This window comes from Physcomitrium patens, chromosome 10 (genome assembly GCF_059467195.1).
Source record: "Physcomitrium patens ecotype Gransden chromosome 10, ASM5946719v1, whole genome shotgun sequence".
Lineage (NCBI taxonomy): Eukaryota > Viridiplantae > Streptophyta > Bryopsida > Funariales > Funariaceae > Physcomitrium > Physcomitrium patens.
The window spans coordinates 13,595,164-13,613,032 of record NC_143419.1 but is presented as its reverse complement, the minus strand read 5'-3'; the positions used below and the strand labels follow the sequence as shown (position 1 = coordinate 13,613,032).

The 17,869-nt window shown below is 42.9% G+C and overlaps 3 protein-coding genes across 3 annotated transcripts; 1 reads left to right on the top strand and 2 right to left on the bottom strand.

The window, feature by feature from the left end:
- The first annotated feature begins 2,812 nt into the window (after positions 1–2,812).
- LOC112287302 (uncharacterized) lies at positions 2,813–8,129 on the top strand. The gene is made up of 3 exons (XM_024530194.3): positions 2,813–3,025; positions 3,352–6,598; positions 6,762–8,129. Exons 2-3 carry the CDS (start codon positions 5,437–5,439, stop codon positions 7,493–7,495), a joined length of 1,896 nt encoding a protein of 631 aa, XP_024385962.1. The 5' UTR covers positions 2,813–3,025; positions 3,352–5,436; the 3' UTR covers positions 7,496–8,129.
- On the bottom strand, positions 7,609–11,912 carry LOC112287303 (3-ketoacyl-CoA thiolase 2, peroxisomal). The gene is made up of 10 exons (XM_024530195.3): positions 11,766–11,912; positions 10,893–10,969; positions 10,575–10,659; positions 10,153–10,279; positions 9,672–9,946; positions 9,469–9,546; positions 9,042–9,174; positions 8,479–8,699; positions 8,248–8,356; positions 7,609–8,160 (listed from the first exon to the last, which is right to left on the bottom strand). Exons 1-10 carry the CDS (start codon positions 11,847–11,849, stop codon positions 7,967–7,969), a joined length of 1,383 nt encoding a protein of 460 aa, XP_024385963.1. The 5' UTR covers positions 11,850–11,912; the 3' UTR covers positions 7,609–7,966.
- Positions 11,913–13,127: 1,215 nt separating this feature from the next.
- LOC112287304 (GDSL esterase/lipase At1g71250) lies at positions 13,128–15,937 on the bottom strand. Its single transcript, XM_024530196.3, has 5 exons — positions 14,633–15,937; positions 14,393–14,520; positions 13,987–14,229; positions 13,608–13,860; positions 13,128–13,475 (listed from the first exon to the last, which is right to left on the bottom strand). The coding sequence occupies exons 1-5, from the start codon at positions 14,919–14,921 to the stop codon at positions 13,246–13,248; spliced, it is 1,143 nt and encodes a 380-aa protein (XP_024385964.1). The 5' UTR covers positions 14,922–15,937; the 3' UTR covers positions 13,128–13,245.
- Between the last annotated feature and the right edge of the window lie 1,932 nt (positions 15,938–17,869).

Genomic DNA, 17,869 nt, shown 5'->3' with positions numbered 1-17,869 from the left:
CAAATGTTCATAATTAGTTCTAGAGTTGGGAGGTAGACGCCTACAGTAGCGTCTGAAGACAATGTTTGTGGTGCATTTGGACACTCAGCTGCTGGAGATTTCGGGGAAGCAATCTCCAAGACGATGACGAAGAGGTCCCGTTTGCAATTGTACAAAAAGTTCCGTTTACATTTTAACTTATGGGCCCTCTGGAAATTCATCCTTCTTCTAAACTCTGTAATGGGTTTGTTTCTCGGGGCAAGGACGAATGCCAAAGGTTGTCAGAGAAATTTGCAAGCTTTCTTTGGCACAGTAGATCAAGATGGAAATGGCGAAATTGAGCAACGCGAAGCTTCGAAGGTTGCCAGTACTATCCTTCTCTGTGAGCTGTGCTATATTCTTAGGCTTTGATGATTCTTCTACTGTCTAGCATCCGGCACTCAAGGGATAGACTTACTGTTTGTACTGACCGTCTGAACTTGGATGCAGTTCCTGCGGAAGTTGGACGTGCAAATGGCAGATAAAGGTGGTATGGATACAAAAGAGGGTATGAGTGAGCTGATGGCGTCATCACAGTTTGGCTTCAATTTCAGCTATGGCGGCAGCACTATATCCGCAGAAGAAATTCTGGTGAGAGCTTGCTTTTCTGAAGAAATCCTGCACATTGTTGTTTGTTGCTATCCTGTGCAGAGAGTTGTGCTTTACAGTTGAATACGTTTCCGATCTGATTCTGAGAGTTAAGACAAGAGTCCCTACAGTGCAATTAGTGGTGGCAAAACTGCTATTGTCGAACAAGCAATTAACATGAACGTTGTAAAGGTATTCATCATAATTAGCACGAGCACTTGTCGGCACTTGTGTCGAAGGGAAAGAGTTGAGAAACGTTTTATCTTCCTCCGAGTCTCAACACTATGTTGATCAAAGTTAGCTAGCAGGTTAAGTTAGCCGCTGCCTAACATGTAATAGTGAATACTCTGCCGCTTACATTCTTTTCTTCTGTTGTTCAGGATCACCTGTCAGACATGATGACTGCAAATCATGTAGTGAATTGGGTTACTCATGGATTAGAGCTTCCACAATATGCAGAAGCATTCCGTCAGAATGCTATTAACGGAATGGATTTTCCAGCACTCATTGAGAACGACAGTGAAGCTTTGCTTCAGGATCTTGGAATCAAGAGTAATCTACACCGTACTAAAATCACACATGCTTTGGTGAGACAAATTTTTGGAATTGGTACAGTTCCAGGTCCAATTCGCTCATTGCAATGCTACCCATCCAGTTGTGGCGGTGTACAGCTCTCATGGGAAGATCCTATCAATCGTGGTGTGCCTCCCTTGCACAAGTATTTGATTGAGCGTTGGTCAAAGACTCTTTCTACCTGGACAAATGTGGCTGATACAAATGAAGTTGCCTTCCTGGATAGAAACGATATTAAACTCGGTAAGTATTACACATATAGAGTGCAAAGCTGGGGCAATCACGGCTCATCTAACTGGGTTACCGTAGATGGTTGTAGAAAAGTTTTGACTCCCTCGCCTTCCAAACTGGACATTGAGGATACGCTTCCCTCGCAGATGGCAGGCCAGGTTATTGCAAGTTTGGGCCCAGAGTTGTTGGTGCAGAGAGGATTCAATTCCTCTCAGGAAGAGAAAAGTGGTATATGGACTTGTATAAACTCAGGAGTTATACTGCTTCTAGCCTTGTTCTCAAGACACACCTTCTTCTTTGACATAACTCTGGCTGCTTGGGCTCTTTTGACGAATCATTTGCACCACACGTTGAGGCAAGGGTTAGATAGCCCTTACCTATCAGTGAAGTTAGTGGCACGTTCTATATCATTGGATTCAAGGAGGGCCACACTGAAGAGTCTAAGCGAACCGTTCTTAAAAAGTCCCTTTGAGGGTGAAGGAGAGCTGAATGGGGGATATTTTGAGACTCAATCTATTCAAAGTACAGGTACAGATAATATTTTGGAGGCAAGCAGTGTTGGACGTCAAACGAGTTTAGGTGGCTGGAGAGGCTCGTCTCTCAACAACAGTGGTCGAGAAACAGAATGTCAGGATATGATAAATAAGGCGGTGTTGTTCCCACCATCAACTCCAGCGCAGGACACAGAGCTACTTCCTATTCCTTTTAAGCGCAGCAAAAGCAGGTGGGTTGGAGTTGGTGTCCGAGCAGCCTCTTTCGGCATTCGTTTATATGTCCATCACGTGTTCGGTTCAATTTTACCTTTTATCCTTTGTTTGATACCTGCTTACGTTGCACTATCTTGGATATTTCTCAGAAACATTTTGGAGAGGTTATTGCAGTGAACCTGGATCCTGCTGTTAAACATTATGAGAATCTAATAAGTAGTTTTTCTGAAACGTCAGGTGCAACCATGAAGGTTGTAAGGTACGCTTTAATCGGTGGCGATCATTTCAAGACTGGTGGATGAAGCTTAATAAACATTATTGTCGAGAATGTCAGTGTGTCTATTGTGTGAAACACACCCGGATTTCGCCTCATGGACCACGTGGCCAATGCGGATTAGAGAGCAGTTGCTACTGCTACAAGTGCTTCGCTAACTTAACTCCTGAAAGCAAACGCAGGCTGGAAGAGCAAAACAGGTTACGTGTTGGCCAGTTTGTAACTACTGATTCATTATCTTCCTCGTCATTTTCGTCGTGGTCCTCAACGTCATCCCCGTCGTCATGGTCCTCATCGTCATCCTCGTCATCATCTTCGTCGTCGTCAGTGGGTAGTTCAAAGCAGAGATTCAGCAGTTCATCCAACACCTTCATAGCTGGCGCTGGTCTCCCTGCCCCCCTTAGCGACACTGCGGATTCAGACTAAGATATAAATGGATTACTTGATTTTAGGGATGTAATCGCTGCTAGATTTGTAGATGCATCAAATGCAGCATCCGATGCAGGAGTTCCTGAAGACTCAATTGCTCGAGTGGTTTCAAGGGGTGGATATAGGAGACCCGGAAGTTGTGCTTAACAAGGCGCGCCTTTCAAGAACATTCTTCATTCTTGTCATTGAATGTCAAAATATGCAGGTATGGAACGTGATTATTGTTTTCTTGAATTTCATTTGTTACTGTGGTTCTGTCAGATATATTTCAGCTGGTTCATGAGATATTCCTTTCTGTTCTTTCCGTCCGTTTTCGTTCCGTTTTATACTTTTCACCTAGATATACCTTTGTTATCGTCTATTCCCAAAAAGTTACTGGTGGAATGGTTACCTTCGGTTAAACTTTGTTGTACATCAGGGCATTTGTTACTATCACTATTCTTTGGCATTGGTTTTCTAAATCAGATCTGGGTTTACGTTGGTCTACTATTGGTTGACAGTTGATAACATACCCAAGGTTTTGTTTTGCAGATTGGTAAAGCAACCTGGATGATTTACCTGCGAATCTTTTTGGACATAAACAGGTGGCTTTTGTACAATATAAACGTTCTCTGGAAGAACAGTGCTTATTCGATGTGCAAATGACTACAAATTAGATTAGGAACATAGCAGTACCAATGAATTCATACGGATTTTCATGCTTAAGAAATCCTTGAGCTCTTGCCATGCAGTTTTAAAACAGCATATTTCAAAAACTTCCCATCTGTTATAATGACAACTGTATATAGCGGTTGAACTGGGAAAATCGTCAGCTAGTGTAAAATTAGCCGAGATGAGTGCCAAAATTTCCGTTTCATGGCAGAATATTTTGGGACTATCACTGTCTGTTGGAGAAATTGTCAGGGTCACGATTTAGGGTTGTGGTTGTTGAAAGAAGTGAACGCAGAACAACCCATCACTGTCCACTACCTACGCAACCAATTAAGTTTAGAATTATAATAAATAGCATTGTGTTCATATATGATTATTTACAACACAAATATATCATACAACTACGTGAAAAGCAGTTAGAAGTTGAATAATTTGTACAGATAAACAATCCAACTTTTGATTTGAATACAATCATTCAAATACTTTTCCAAAATTTTAGAATTTAAAGAGCGTCCATACAAACATTGTAAATAGACTGGTACAGAAAAAAACAAAACAATCAAAGTGCAATCTTGTTTTAAATTTTACCATACACATAATCATTAAGTTTCATCATTAAGATCTTTGAAATCTGGAAAAACACCGCGCAATCTCAACGAATTGCAGCAATGACTTATTTCACAACAATACGTGTGTGTTGTTTTTGGTAAGTCTTGAAGTAAATCCAATTGTCTCATGCGTCAATAAATTCAAATCACGATGCTGCAGAAGCGTTCGGAGAGACTGTGCATCTGGAGGGAGATGAGGCCCGATTCGATGACGGAATGCCGCATAAGATCAACGGGAAAAGCCCAGACCGTTGCAAGAGATCGAACCCACCGGATTTTACAAAACTTGCCTTGCAGTTGACGCACTATAATTGCCCCATTAATCCATTCATGATCAGCGACCCCATCGGCACCCAGCGAAGAAAAGCGCCCCAAACCATGCAAACATTGGGACTATTCTTAAACGCTGGATTGCTAAACCGGAGCGCTTGGATGCAAAAACCAGGTATTCGAAACCAGCCGGGGGCTGGCCTACCTCGGAATTTGAGGGGCCGCACGCGACGCGTCTTGCGTTGTCTCCCACAATTCGCCGCAGTTTGGCAAGTCTCCAACGTGCGTTTCGTATCCTCGATGAACAATGCACACAGCTCCCTCACTCCTCTCCCCTAACAACCAGGATCTCTACGTGGGTTGGGAGCATCTGGAGTTGTGCTACTTCTGGTCGATTGATCTGCGGCGACCAGACTTTTTTGCCTTGGGTTTCGTGGTTTCCTTTGCGGGTCGGGGTTGGTTACGTGCACATTAGTCGGTCTGAGATTGGTTTACAGACTATTGCGTCCCAATTGCTAGAGCAGTAGGTAGAGCTGATTGGGTGGAATACATGTCTGGAGCTTGAGAGAGTTTGACTGGTATCTCAGTGGAGGAAGCCCGTTGCCCACATTCCAGTTTTGATTCATACGCGATACGCGATACAGAGTGGAGAAGTTAGCGGTACCTCGCAGAGGGTTCTAGTTGCTGGGAATAGAGGGATGGTTCTGGTGATTTTTGAGGTTGTTGTTGTTTCTGTGTTTCCTTGTGAGTGATTTCTTTGACAAAAGAGCTTAAGTATTGCGGCGTCTTGCTAATGGTGGCCCTTGAAGTTGCAAGTACGTCGGGTTCGCGGGTTGTTTCGAAACTGGCAGTGACGGGCATATGTTCATTTGATGACGTTCGTCCTCTAGAATAGGGCTGTGGTTAGATCTTAGGCGCTTTAACCCGTCGGCTGATATATGTATCTCTACCGTTTTCGCATGGGGAGAACAATTATGATGGAGCAAAGAGTGGAGCCAAATGGGTGATGCCATTTTCTAGTCGCGGTGTTTTTACGTTTCGAAGCGATATTGTACGTGCAGTCCATGTTGCGCAGTAAGTGAATGCAATGGACGGCGATGGAAGCCTCAAGGGATGGCCGCTGGGGAAACCCAAAATCAAAGCCAAATACCACGCCGCCGTCAAGGGAGAGACTGCTGGAAAGTCAAGTATAAGAGAATTTAGGCATAAAGCTCTTTGCTATGACGAAATGCTGCAGCAGCTCCCCGTCACTTTCTTAAGGTGTAGGTCCCCCCAGGAAACACACTTACAAGCTCGGAGTTGTCAACAAGTCCTGCATGGCGCTGGATTGGAGGACCCCTCAAGCAACGGCCTCCAATCTGTTCCTCTGTCGTCACTGTCTCCAGGTGTGTCACCTCATGTGCCAAGAATGGAAGATGGCGCCGCTAGCTCAGTGGGAGAGAATGCATTTTCAATATTCCCTGTGCTCCTGAAATCACCCATACTTGACATGCCTGCGGTTTCCCCAAGTGACAGTAGGTCCTTACATGGTACCGTAAAGAGCAATTCAGTCACGAAGACGAAGAACTCCAAGCTAACGAACTTTTTTACCAAGCAACTCAGAATGGTTTCTAACGGTACAAACTCCACCCCGAGAAGAAACATCAAAATTCTAAGCAAGTCTCGAACCGAGGGCAATGTGGCAGGCTTTGCTGTTTGTAGTGCTGAAATAGTGGACAAGGATCTCTTACAGGGACGGATCCAGATGCACAGTTGCGATACACATTCATCGCTCGAGGTGCCGCCTCTGAATGCTTTTGCAGAGCTTTTGGGATCTCAAGATAATCTCCCAATCGCTCACTTGGACTCTTTGTCAAAGCCCCCTGACCTCTTCATGCAGCAGAAGATGGACTCGCCTTCTGGGCGATACACAGATTGTCATGGATACAGTCCCAACACTGTGATTTCAGAGGTAGTCTCGGATTTTTCGGATTTGTCTATTCCCGAGACTATCATGTCCAGCGTGGACAATTTCGATGAATATGCAGCCAAAACCTTTGCCTCGAGATTGAGTTTTTCTAACAGGAGACAGCCTTGGACCAGCTGGGATACTTTCGGATCCTGTGATTTTGAGGGGGAGCTTGACATCGCAGGGACGATTGCTGAAGGTAGAAATGTCGCCTACTCTGAGTACCTGGAGATGTCAGATCCAGAGACATCTTTCACCGCATCTCGCCATTACAACCTTGAAGGCATCAACTGCAGCTTAGGTAATAAACATTTCAGAAAACATTGCACTGAATCTAGGTCACGCCATAGCGTCATTTTCTTCAAAAGTCCTTGAATATGCAAAAATCTTTGGCTTGCTTTCTGACACTTGAGGTTCAGTTGTCATTTGCATGTATATCGAGTAATAGTTTGTATCTGCGGCAGATGAATTTTACACACCAAATTCGGAGTCGTGTTCACCCAGTCAATCTTCATTGGGCTCGTCGGCAAGCTGGGTGACAGATGATGACCATCACACCATGAGAGACCGACGGAAGCAGCGAGGTGTTAGATCAGGTCGCATGAGAGTGACAAGCCCCTTATCGTTGTTTCGGGATGGACCTTGGTACACTATTGACAAACCCTCTCAAGTCCAGCCTTCAACAAAAGTTCACAGAAAGCTGACGAGAAAGTTGTCGACAAGTTTCAACAAGAGGCGAAAGCAGCACTCTCATCCTCAGGTAGGTGACAGCAAGCGCGAGGGGTTGACAATTCGCAATACCTCTCGGAGTAGCATAGTTAGTGATACCTCCTCAGATAATATTGCATCAAGTAGGGCAGGATGCGGGAACCAAAACATCCTTCTAATTGTAAATTTACTGTCGGAGTTTCGTTCCGCACAGTCGCCGAGAAGTGGTGGTGTTGGGTACAGCAAGCTAGCAGCTAATGCAGCTGCAGTTTCACGGCAAGAAGCTGTGACTGTGTTCCAGGATGAAGTTGCACAGATGGTGCTTGAAGGGGGCGACATTGCCGACATCGAGGAGTTTTTAGATGGGTACATGCGCCTCAAGTCTCCGTTCTACTTTGGGATCGTGGAGGAATTCTTTAGAGCAATGAGCTACGACTGCTACAAGAGACCATTGGAAGGGAGGAAGCTCCGCAATGTTGCACGTACATGAAGTCAAAGCATTTACACATTCAACGGGTGCACACTGGCTAGCATCTGAGATGTCCATGATGCCTTAGTTCATAATTCATTCAAACTTATTAAATCTATTTAAAACACATGAGCTTAATTGAATATTCCTGTAATCAGTTATTTTCATCGAGAAATGCGCTTCCATCTCAAGAATGTTTTTCAGTATTTTCAGAGTGAAAGGCTTGATAGGGAATGTTCTCTTCATGAATAAATATTCTGACACGGTTATTTCTCAAATGTAAGTTCCAAAGCATCTAATATGTGTATATTAGCACTAAGACTTGATTCGGAAGCGAATATCGCTTAGTTTTGTTAGAACTGTCCAAAGATATTCTATAGCGAAATCAAACCTACAACTGATGTCAGGATTTTGGAAAACTGAACACATTGCGCGTTCTATAGGAATCTATTTAACAGATTTCTCGAAGCTTGTATGCGTCCACGTAACTGTCTACTTCGCATCTCTCGAAAGTAGGTTGTTTTGTCCGACGGCCCGGACATTGCTAAGCGGATCAATTGCACCGCCCTGCTCAAATACTGCGGCGGCTCCCATACCAGATCCAATACACATCGATATTACACCAAACCGGCAATCCTTGCCTCGCTTCTTCATCTCGTGCAGGAGTGTTGCTGTGCATCGCGCACCTGCGTCAAAAGACAATGTCAGGTACGAGGGTTGTAAAAGAGCTTACAAACTATAAGCATGGCAATTTACCGAGAATCGTTGTTCACCTGTGGCACCAAGAGGATGGCCAAGAGCTATAGCACCTCCATTCACATTGATTTTCTCCTCATCTAGTCCCAACTCTTGAGCACAGTATGTGAACTGTGATGCAAACGCCTGCAAAGGGCCAATCATCTGTAACTTTACATCCTCCGTCGTAATTTTAGACCAATGTTTACGTATTTATGAGATACTGCCGAACGCATCATACTTGAATTGTACGAAAGTAAAGACATTACCTCGTTAATTTCAAAAAGATCAATGTCGTTGATCTCCAAGCCAGCTGCCTTGATAGCAGCAGGAATGGCAACAGCAGGACCGATGCCCATAACAGCTGGATCCACACCTACAGCAGCAAAGCTCCTGAAAACACCAAGAATAGGCAAGTTCCTCTCCAAAGCAGTCTTGCGTTTCATGAGCAGTACAGCTCCTGCTCCATCGCTCACTTGTGAAGAGTTCCCTATAATCTCCCAACCAAGAATACCTTCGTTAGAGAGAACTTTACACTCAAACCCAAGGTTTACGTCAAGCGGGGACTAGGGCTTATTTATTTCTTAATTTTTAAAGATCACTTACAAAAGAGGCCAAAACAAAAGATATGATTGGATACATATGATCCGAACAGATAGGGTCAAGGCGTACCAGACTTATGCTTCAAAGATAGTAACCAAACTTGTGGAGCAAAAATGCGTTGATTAACTACTAAGCTCCTAGACTACTCTCCACTAACAGTAAAACCATCTACCAAAGAAATCTGGATAAACAAACCACTTTGACTGATTGGAAAGCTTGTGCCGTATACCTGCAGTGGTGGTGCCAGATTTCTTAAAGACGGTCTTCAACTTCGACAAGTCAGCAAGGGATGTCCCAGGCCGAATACCGTCATCCTCGGAGATGACTACTTGCTTCTCCTCTCCAGTTTTAGGATCAACAATCTGTCAAGGTGAAGGCTTGAATTCATTATGTCATGCATGAGACCTTTCCTAACTTTCCATAATCAAAAAGTTGCCCTAGGATGAGAATACAAGTACAGTTTGAGAAACCAAGCGTGGTGTATATCAACCAGATTCCATGCAATCAGCATACAAACGGAAATCCAAGCCACATATCTTTTGAAAACTACATCACCATAGCAAATAGTCCAAAAGACCACACAAAACCCACTGGTTGAGAGCTCCCCTTAAACGGACTAAAAAGCAGTAATTATGAAATACCATGCCACAAAATACCTTGGTGTGCACAGGAATTATTTCATCTTTGAATCTGCCAGAAGCCCTGGCAGCTGCCGCCTTTGCATGCGATTTGACCTGCCAAACAAAACCAATTAATGAAGCTAACTTCAATTTCAGCACTGAAAATTTCAGAGATAAATCCTCAAACATCAGTATTTAAAGACTGAACACCAACACTGACATGAAGAAGAGCGACATACTGCTGCTTCATCTTGCTGTCTGCGATCAACTCCATAGCGTTCCGCAACGTTCTCGGAAGTGATACCCATAGGAAGTAGACAATCTTGAGCTCTTTGATCGGCCTCCACCTTTGGGTTAACGGCGCCTTCCCAAGCCATGGGATTGACAGTCATCGACTCCAATCCACCTCCAATACCGATATCATAGAAACCTGCTTTGATTGCTGCCACTACGTCTGCAACGGCTTGCAATCCAGATGAGCATTGTCTATTCACAGTTCTAATCGGTACAGTTTCTGTTACCACCACAAGACGAAAATCGTCAGAAGCTGAAAGTCACACCTTTTTCTGTGGGCTTTCAGGAAAAAAACATAAGTAAAAGATGTTCCCGAATTGTAAGCTACCTACACAATAAACACTTACATGGAAAACGAACTATTCACGTTATCCCCTAAGACAGAACTATAAATCTTGCTCATACGAGATGAAGTCAGGACTTCACCTGGAAAACCAGCGTAAAACGCAGCCATCCGGCATTCATTAGCACGCTGTGCACCCGGAGCGAGGACGGTACCAATCACAATGTCCCCAATCTCTGCAGGATTTACGCCGGTCTTCTCAACGACAGCCTGCACCCGAAATTTCACTTCAGAATAAAAACTATGGTGTATTTACTTATTTCATTCTCTAATCTAAAACATTTCTCTGTTTTGTTCCTATTGTTTCGTCCATTTCTCACTCTTTCCCTTAAATCCACTTTTGCAGGTGTATTCGAGCAAGTACTATTTAAAGACTTGCATACATTTGACACCCTCGTAAATAGAAAGAAGTAGGATCTGACCCCACTACATATAAACGTCCAGAGTATATATGTTAAACACAACTCATGCCACACCCTATGAATGTTAATGCGACGATTCTCACCCTGAGAACGGGTGCCAAGAGGTCATCTGGATAAGTGTCCTTGAAACCTCCCCTCTTTGCTTTGCAAATCGGCGTGCGATACGCACTGCAGCGCAAAACCACAAATTAGTGCAAAATTCACAGTACTGATTTCGCTTAAATCGAATATCGCAGAATGTGTTCTCTATCAGCATTGTCAGTCTGCATGGTGATTCAAGCCGCTTGACATGCGCAATTTTTTAAATGATCAATAAGATAGAATTACCTAAACAGATGCGTAATAATACACTTTGTAGTGCTTTTAAAGCCATTAAAATTGAGATTCTGGAAAACACTTACGCCACAATGACGACATCGTCAAGGAAGTCAGTGGTTCGTGCATAAGGTGCACTGTCGTTGGCGGAACAAATTGACGTCTGCAAGAGAAGCAACACAACACCGAAAGAACGATCAGCATGAGCTACCCATACATCTACCACCTACTATTTGTATCCAAGCCCAGAAAAGCGTAAAAAATATCACCTGGACAAGTTAAGTAAAGAGAAATTCTAGTGTACCATGTCAATGATGTAATTCGATCAAACACCCAACGCCACAAGAGTAAAACTACAAAGTGAACAATTCGATATCTCGAAACAATATTAATTCAGAACCCGTCTAAACCAAAACACTTGCAACTTGCAATTCAAGCCCACAGTGGCCAAGCGAAGAAACTAGAGCTGAGAATGGCCGAGGCCTAATTAGAAACCACATCAACATGTGCAGCGAAAAGCAAAAACAAGAATTCTATGTGATCTGCTCTCGAGCACCCCAATTCTCCCTCGAAGCAAGCCTGTGACGCAAATTCTGCTTGATTAGAGTTCATTTTCACTCTAAGAATACATGCAAACAAAACCCAACATCGTTTTCAACACAAGCTTCTCTCTAGCACTGATTCTACATGAAATCGACCGATTTACACAAAAAGAACCTCTCACGTCGTACATAGAGGCCTCTAATGTATGCGGTTCTACCTAACTGCATAAAAGCATGCTGGGCAATCGGGACCACAACAATAACTCCACGAAGAAACAATTGAAGACCAATCCAAAACTCCCAGACATAGACCAAACCCAACACAGCAAACGATTGAGTTGCCCTCAATCTGAGTCAATCGGTCTCCAACAACCAAACCCCGTCGTAAAAACTCTTCCAAACCATCGGCAGGCTTACCACGACGTTGGCAGCCGCCCTCCGTCCGGTCTCGGGCTTCAGGTGGTCAAGCAACAACTGCTGGCGCATCTGCATCTTCTCCATGGCTGCAGCGCTGCTGTAATCTCCAATGGTCTCCTCTCGCTGCGTTATTGACTATTCCAGTTGCAAAACGCAATAGACTGTCGCAGAGAGTCCGAGACTTAACATAAGCGCCCCTTACAAGACGATTGCTTTGTGATGAGATGACAGAAAAGACCAGCACCCTTGGATATCGTCGATGGGTTGCACAGAGTGTGGGCCAACAATGATCGCTCGGACCACGTCTTGTCAAGGGTTACGTGCTCTTCTCGCGCCGCTAACTACAGGGAATTCATCTCCACTTTTCTCAAATTATTATTCGACCAAATAAGCAAAAATGTTAAAGGATATTTTTTAAATTAAATTAAAAATCAAATCTCCAAGATTATACCGATCTCAGTTTAGATTGTCTCATCGTCGAAGAAATAGCATAAATACACGCTTGTCTGTTGTGCTTTCGACGATGGATTTTGTGTAGATTAATCTGACCAATTTCATTTGCGTAGCTCGCTAACGATATCGTCCACATTCGTGTGAAAAATCACCATAATCGGCAACTATTATCTTCAGGGCTCTGTAGAGTGCAATTGCGGTGAGAAATTTTGAGAGGAGAATTATCCAGCATCGAATGCATATAGAAATACAGCGTGGACATGACAATAATTTTGAAGTCTGGTATCGCAATCGGATGCTACAGATGCTTGTGAGCAACATTTGCAGATAAGCTCCAGGACTCACATCCACCGTTTAGGAAGAAGACTCCGCCAATGTGGACCGAAGACTTCAGTATAAAATATTTCTCTAAACCGAGAGATATACCAACCAGCGGTCGCTTAGGTGTAGGGGAAATTGTAGGTATTGGACGTTTCCTCCAGCAGGGATTGCGTGCAGCTCTTCAACTTCTGGGATTCTTTGGACCAGTTACGTCTTCTACAGTTTCTAGCCCTCGCATGGCATTTGGTTCCCTGGTGAAATTCCACGCTTCCGTTGTGAAAACTGACTCGATTTCTATGAGTTCACTATTAGTAATCAAGAGCTTTGCAGTCAATTTGATCTCGGACTCCGCTGTCATTCACCGAAGAAGGCTATGAAGAGCAGGAAAGTTGAGTCATGTTATAGGGGCGATTAGGACGGGATGTAGACGTCACATCTGCAGGATAAATTGGTTTTTGAAATAGTAGAGTAGTTATCTTAAGTGAGAGGATTCGCAAACGATGATTGACTTCGTGACTGACCTGCAGTAAAGTTCTGCTTGGTCTCCAGCACATACGAATGCATCAGCTAAGACAAATACAGAACCACTTAACATTGAACCATAATCGGTGTTATTCTTTCACGTGAGTACAATAGATCGCTAAATGTGTCATAAACTTATGTTGAGACATTGCATCGAGAAACCAATTGGATGGCCGATGATGTTTCAAAGCCGAAGCCGAGAAAGCTGTTGTACGTTCATAGGAGAAATGTCCGATATAGGCCCTCCGAACGACCGAAACCCCAGCACCTCGTTGACAGCTTGAGTTGGGTGAAATGCATCCCAAAACACGTACTCATCTCGGTTAGAACAGAGCTGGTCCACCACGGGCAAACAAGGTAGTTGCCCATTGTACTCTCCCCCTCCACAACAGCCTTCGTTAACCACATTGAAACCTGAAAAATGCACCAAAAGATTAGGGCTTAGCATTTATTGTTGACAACCCACCTCAGTTCTTGAAGCTTCCAAGTTAAACATATATATGAAATTAGCGTGTGAGTCGGTGGAGTGATTCTGCGATCCATTACCTGCAGGAAAAGGATCGAGGATGAGATCATAAACTGCATCATAGGAGTTTCCATACAAGAAAATAGACTCTGGCAGTGTTCGGGTGAGCTCCAGAGTGAGAGGCTTCAAGGCCGTGTTGAAGCTCACAACCAGCTCATTGTCAGCTGCCACGCATGAACCGTCTATGCTACCTAGTGCCAGGCGTGAGGGGATGCATCCCAGAGGACCCACGTTAAACACCACGAACTTCCTGGCTCCTAAGTTGTAAATCGTCTGCAAGACAGCCACCTCAGTTAAACTTAGTCAATTTCATTTTCATGCACTGTCGTGAGGTTCTCAAGGTTCCGGTGAATCAACCAGTAGCTTGCTCTTGGAAGACATGATGAAAAGCACATGTACCGTGAGTTGGGTCCTGTAGGTTGACACGAGAAGCTGAACATACTGAGATGGAGTGTACTGATTCCTTGTGGAATTGTTGCTTGTGAGTAGGTAGTTGTTGACGTAATCGTTGCTGCCCATGACGGACGTAAACAATGAGTTACGGAGTAAATCGGTGGCGGCAGATGGACCCAACATGGCATTCAGTTGATTTACCGTTTGCTGGAAGAGTGAAATTTGCTCATTCATGGACAGCCGATCAATCTGCACAGCAATTGTTCTAGGTGCCATCAACCTGTCATTCCTGCGATATGAAAGAAGCAATGCCTATGTTGCTACACACATGTTTACCAATCGATCCAACAAGTTGAGTGAGATATACTGCGAAACAACTCTGGAACTAGAAAAGAAAGGACGAGAATCTCACATAATTAGCGCCAGTTTCATCGAGAATGCCTCCAGCACCCGATCCATAATTCAACCCCCTTAGAATAGCGAAGCCACGGCTTGCAGGTGCAACAGCCGGCGGAGGATATGGGAGCCCAATGTAGTCAGCTGCCACACATAAAAATCTCGGTCACATTTTACATCGCTATATGCGGTGAGCATGTCAAATGTATATCTGAGGGGTTATTGCCAGGATCGTGATCAATGAGAGCAGACTTACCCAAAACGTCATGGGAAGTTTTGCCATTGCAAAACCGGCCGGTGGCGCGGTGTGTTGGGAAGTCAATACCATTGGGAGGAATATTGGCTTTGGCCAGGGTCAAAGTTATGTAGTTGTTGTTGCCACAGTCCACCAAGGAATCCCCGAAAATGAAAAACGCTGGAAACAGAGGTTCAGCGGGCTGGGGAAGTGGTTGCGCACTCACTGAGATCAAACACGGAGAGTAATGAAGTAATACTCCTGCCAACGTGATCACTAGCGCTTGATGATGCGGAGCCATAGCGTACATCTTCTCCACCTTGTAAGAGCAATGTGGTGTTATCCAACAGTGTTTTAAGAGCACCAACTGATGAAGTCTACTCCAGTGGTATGTTCTCAGACATGCGTTTCAATCTCTCTTTTCAAAATATTGGCGCACTGCTGCACTTCTTAACTCTGGTACTCATCTGAACTAACAGTTTGTCGACGCAAGCCACAGCGAGCAGGTTGAAGAATTCGGCCTCTCTTCTACCACGTCGAACTGATAACTTTTTTTTATTTTATTTGTATTGGTTATGCATGGCTCTGCCAGATTCTCTTCAAGGTCTGACGCTAGGACTGAGGGGAATGCGCATTGCATGAATTTGAGATGAGTTTAACTGTGCACATATTTGTCCTGCAAATCTTGGGAGGTTCTACTGACGTTACAGCGAACCACCAGTTTCTGAACTCACAACACTAAATGAGACCTGTAAGAATTACAAGAAATTCTGTCCCGACAAACTCGATGAATTCACCGGAAGTTAGCTGTGAAGACTGTTCACCATCAACGAGCGACAACAATGGTTTAAAACGTGAGCTGCATGGACATGTGAAGGTGTAGTTTAAGCCTGAACACTCGCGTAAAGCATTGAAAGTAGCCTCTAATATAAGGACGGAATGGCCAAATCCGATGTTAACTTAAGCTTCTTTCAACTAATTGCGAGTTAGTGTTGTGATAAACTTGCAGAACTAGCCCATACAAGTCCACGAGTCCTAGTCAATGCAAGTGCTTAGGTTTCATTTGTGTCTCGCTTGCCACTTGTAAATAGTTTTCGTGCATTACACACCACATTAATTTCTCTCGGTGAGGATCAAATTCGAAAACCCACTACATGTTTAGACGTTGAGTTCATGCTACGAGCCAATGGCCTTGGACTCTAACCGTCTTGCTTCCCGAGACTTGAGCAGGCCAGGGGTGCTGCATGGCGTTGAATAGCTGCGGCTAGTGGGGTAAATTCTGATGAAGAGAGAAAGTGGGTCACCTCAGCTTGCAGGTCCTTTCGAGTTTCTAATTAATTTGTGTCACTCAAAGGCTTATGTATACTTACCACTGCTGGTGGTTGGTGTAACATGTACGCCGAATGAATTTGACATTAGTTGATGTCTCTTCCTAAATGTATGTTTGTGTGAGTGTTAGCTATCACATGATGGTGATAGAACTACACACTAACAGGCGGATGAAACAAATTCAATGTGGAAGTTCCATCAGGTTGCGGATCACTGCAAAGGTTTATGAACAAACCATTGCAGTACTTTGAATGCCGGTACTTTCCAGTTCGTGGACTGACGCATTATGTGAAATGTTCTCCCTGATAGCTTGAGTTCACAATGTCAACAATAACCAAAATTATGCTCATTTTGTGTTTATGTTTGCAGTGTAAAAATTTAATTCTTGTTGCGTCACACAGGATGTGGCGTATGATTTCAGTGTGTGGCAAGTAGGTAAGAAGTAGTTGGGTTTCACACGGCAAAACCATGAAGCTTTGCTTCCCGGAATTTGTGTTGCTCTTTGAATATTCCCTCCTTGAAGGGAATGCATTTTCAACCAAGCATACTTTCAGTATATTGTGTAGTTCTTTTCATTAAGAATAGATGTACCCACTTGTCATTCTGATTCATATAGTATTCACAGCTTTTCAAACAATGAATATTTTACAGAGAAATAAAATAAAAACACAAGCAAAGAAAAAAAATAAAAATAAAAATTGAAAAGGTTTCTGCATTTCAATGAAAATTTCCCAAAAGATCAAGTTAATTTTGAGTGCGGAAATACGTTTATTCTTTATTTCATGAACTCACCGCGGACAACAACGTGGGTGAGAACAAATAAAGAAAAACTTATAATTGCTAGATAATTCTTTATTTCAACGAACATTCCCTCGATGAATTTAAAATTCGCTCGGATTCTTGCAAACATGTATTATGCTGTCGGATCCATTGCCACAGTAATTCTAACTTACTTTCATGTATCACGCTGTTCATTTTTATTACAAATATTATAAAACAGATTGTAAAACATCTAATCATCAAACAATCTGTACAACATCAACTGTTACGGTGCTGGCTCGAGGAAAAGTTAGTCTAAGTATCATCTTGGCTTGGTCGCGATTGAACCAAATACGTGACTCGGTTTGATTCAGAATCTGCATCTCATTGACTGGGAATTCAGCTGAAACATTGCTAATCGATGCGGCCACGGACAAATTTCATCTAGTGTTGTGATCCCCTAGTTGCATTCAAGCGTTTGCTTGGATTGTTGGCGAAGTCCCCCGCACAGAATCTGTGACTACGGCGATCAGTGCCAGTAAATTACTCTATTTTGTTTTTGTTAATACTCTATTTCCATTACTATAAGAATTAGAAGTATATCTCCAAATTTTATTACAAGTGTCTCATTAAAACCATTTTGATGAAACATCACCGATAGGTTTCACAACATTGCTTATTTATAAAATATACTACTTATAAAAATATTAATCTAAATCCTAAATAAATATAAAATATTATTTATAAAAATTCTAAAAATATACTATATAAAAAAGACCAATAATATATAATTTAATATTATTGATGTAAATTATCTTTAGAGATGGTTTCTTCTTGAGCCCATGCTAAAAACATATAAATAATACTCTTTTGAATTTAGTTTATAAAAAAAAATCATGTCTATTATTGAAATTTATATTTTTTGTATAAATGTGCATTATTTGTTACAAAAATATAGCCAACTAAAGTCTATGTTTAATTTTGCTATTTCCAAGGAGTTGATAGATATGTATCAAAGACATGAATCTCGAAGAAAAAAAAATCCTCAATACACTCTTGTATCATTGAAAGGAACTAGAAAGTCACTCAAATATGATATAATATTGAACTAGAATGGCTATTGCCAAAAACAAAAAGACTAGAAAGTCTTGAAAGAAGACTAAGGACTAA

Coding starts and splice junctions, on each gene's coding strand:
- LOC112287302 (XM_024530194.3), top strand. CDS start 5,437: ATGGACGGCGATGGAAGCCTCAAGGGATGGCCGCTGGGGAAACCCAAA. Junction 6,599..6,761: donor AGGCATCAACTGCAGCTTAG/GTAATAAACATT, acceptor TATCTGCGGCAG/ATGAATTTTACACACCAAAT.
- LOC112287303 (XM_024530195.3), bottom strand. CDS start 11,849: ATGGAGAAGATGCAGATGCGCCAGCAGTTGTTGCTTGACCACCTGAAG. Junction 10,970..11,765: donor GGGCGGCTGCCAACGTCGTG/GTAAGCCTGCCG, acceptor CTTCTCTTGCAG/ACGTCAATTTGTTCCGCCAA. Junction 9,547..9,671: donor GACAGCAAGATGAAGCAGCA/GTATGTCGCTCT, acceptor TTTGTTTGGCAG/GTCAAATCGCATGCAAAGGC.
- LOC112287304 (XM_024530196.3), bottom strand. CDS start 14,921: ATGTACGCTATGGCTCCGCATCATCAAGCGCTAGTGATCACGTTGGCA. Junction 14,521..14,632: donor AACTTCCCATGACGTTTTGG/GTAAGTCTGCTC, acceptor TATGTGTGGCAG/CTGACTACATTGGGCTCCCA. Junction 14,230..14,392: donor ATGAAACTGGCGCTAATTAT/GTGAGATTCTCG, acceptor ATTGCTGTGCAG/ATTGATCGGCTGTCCATGAA.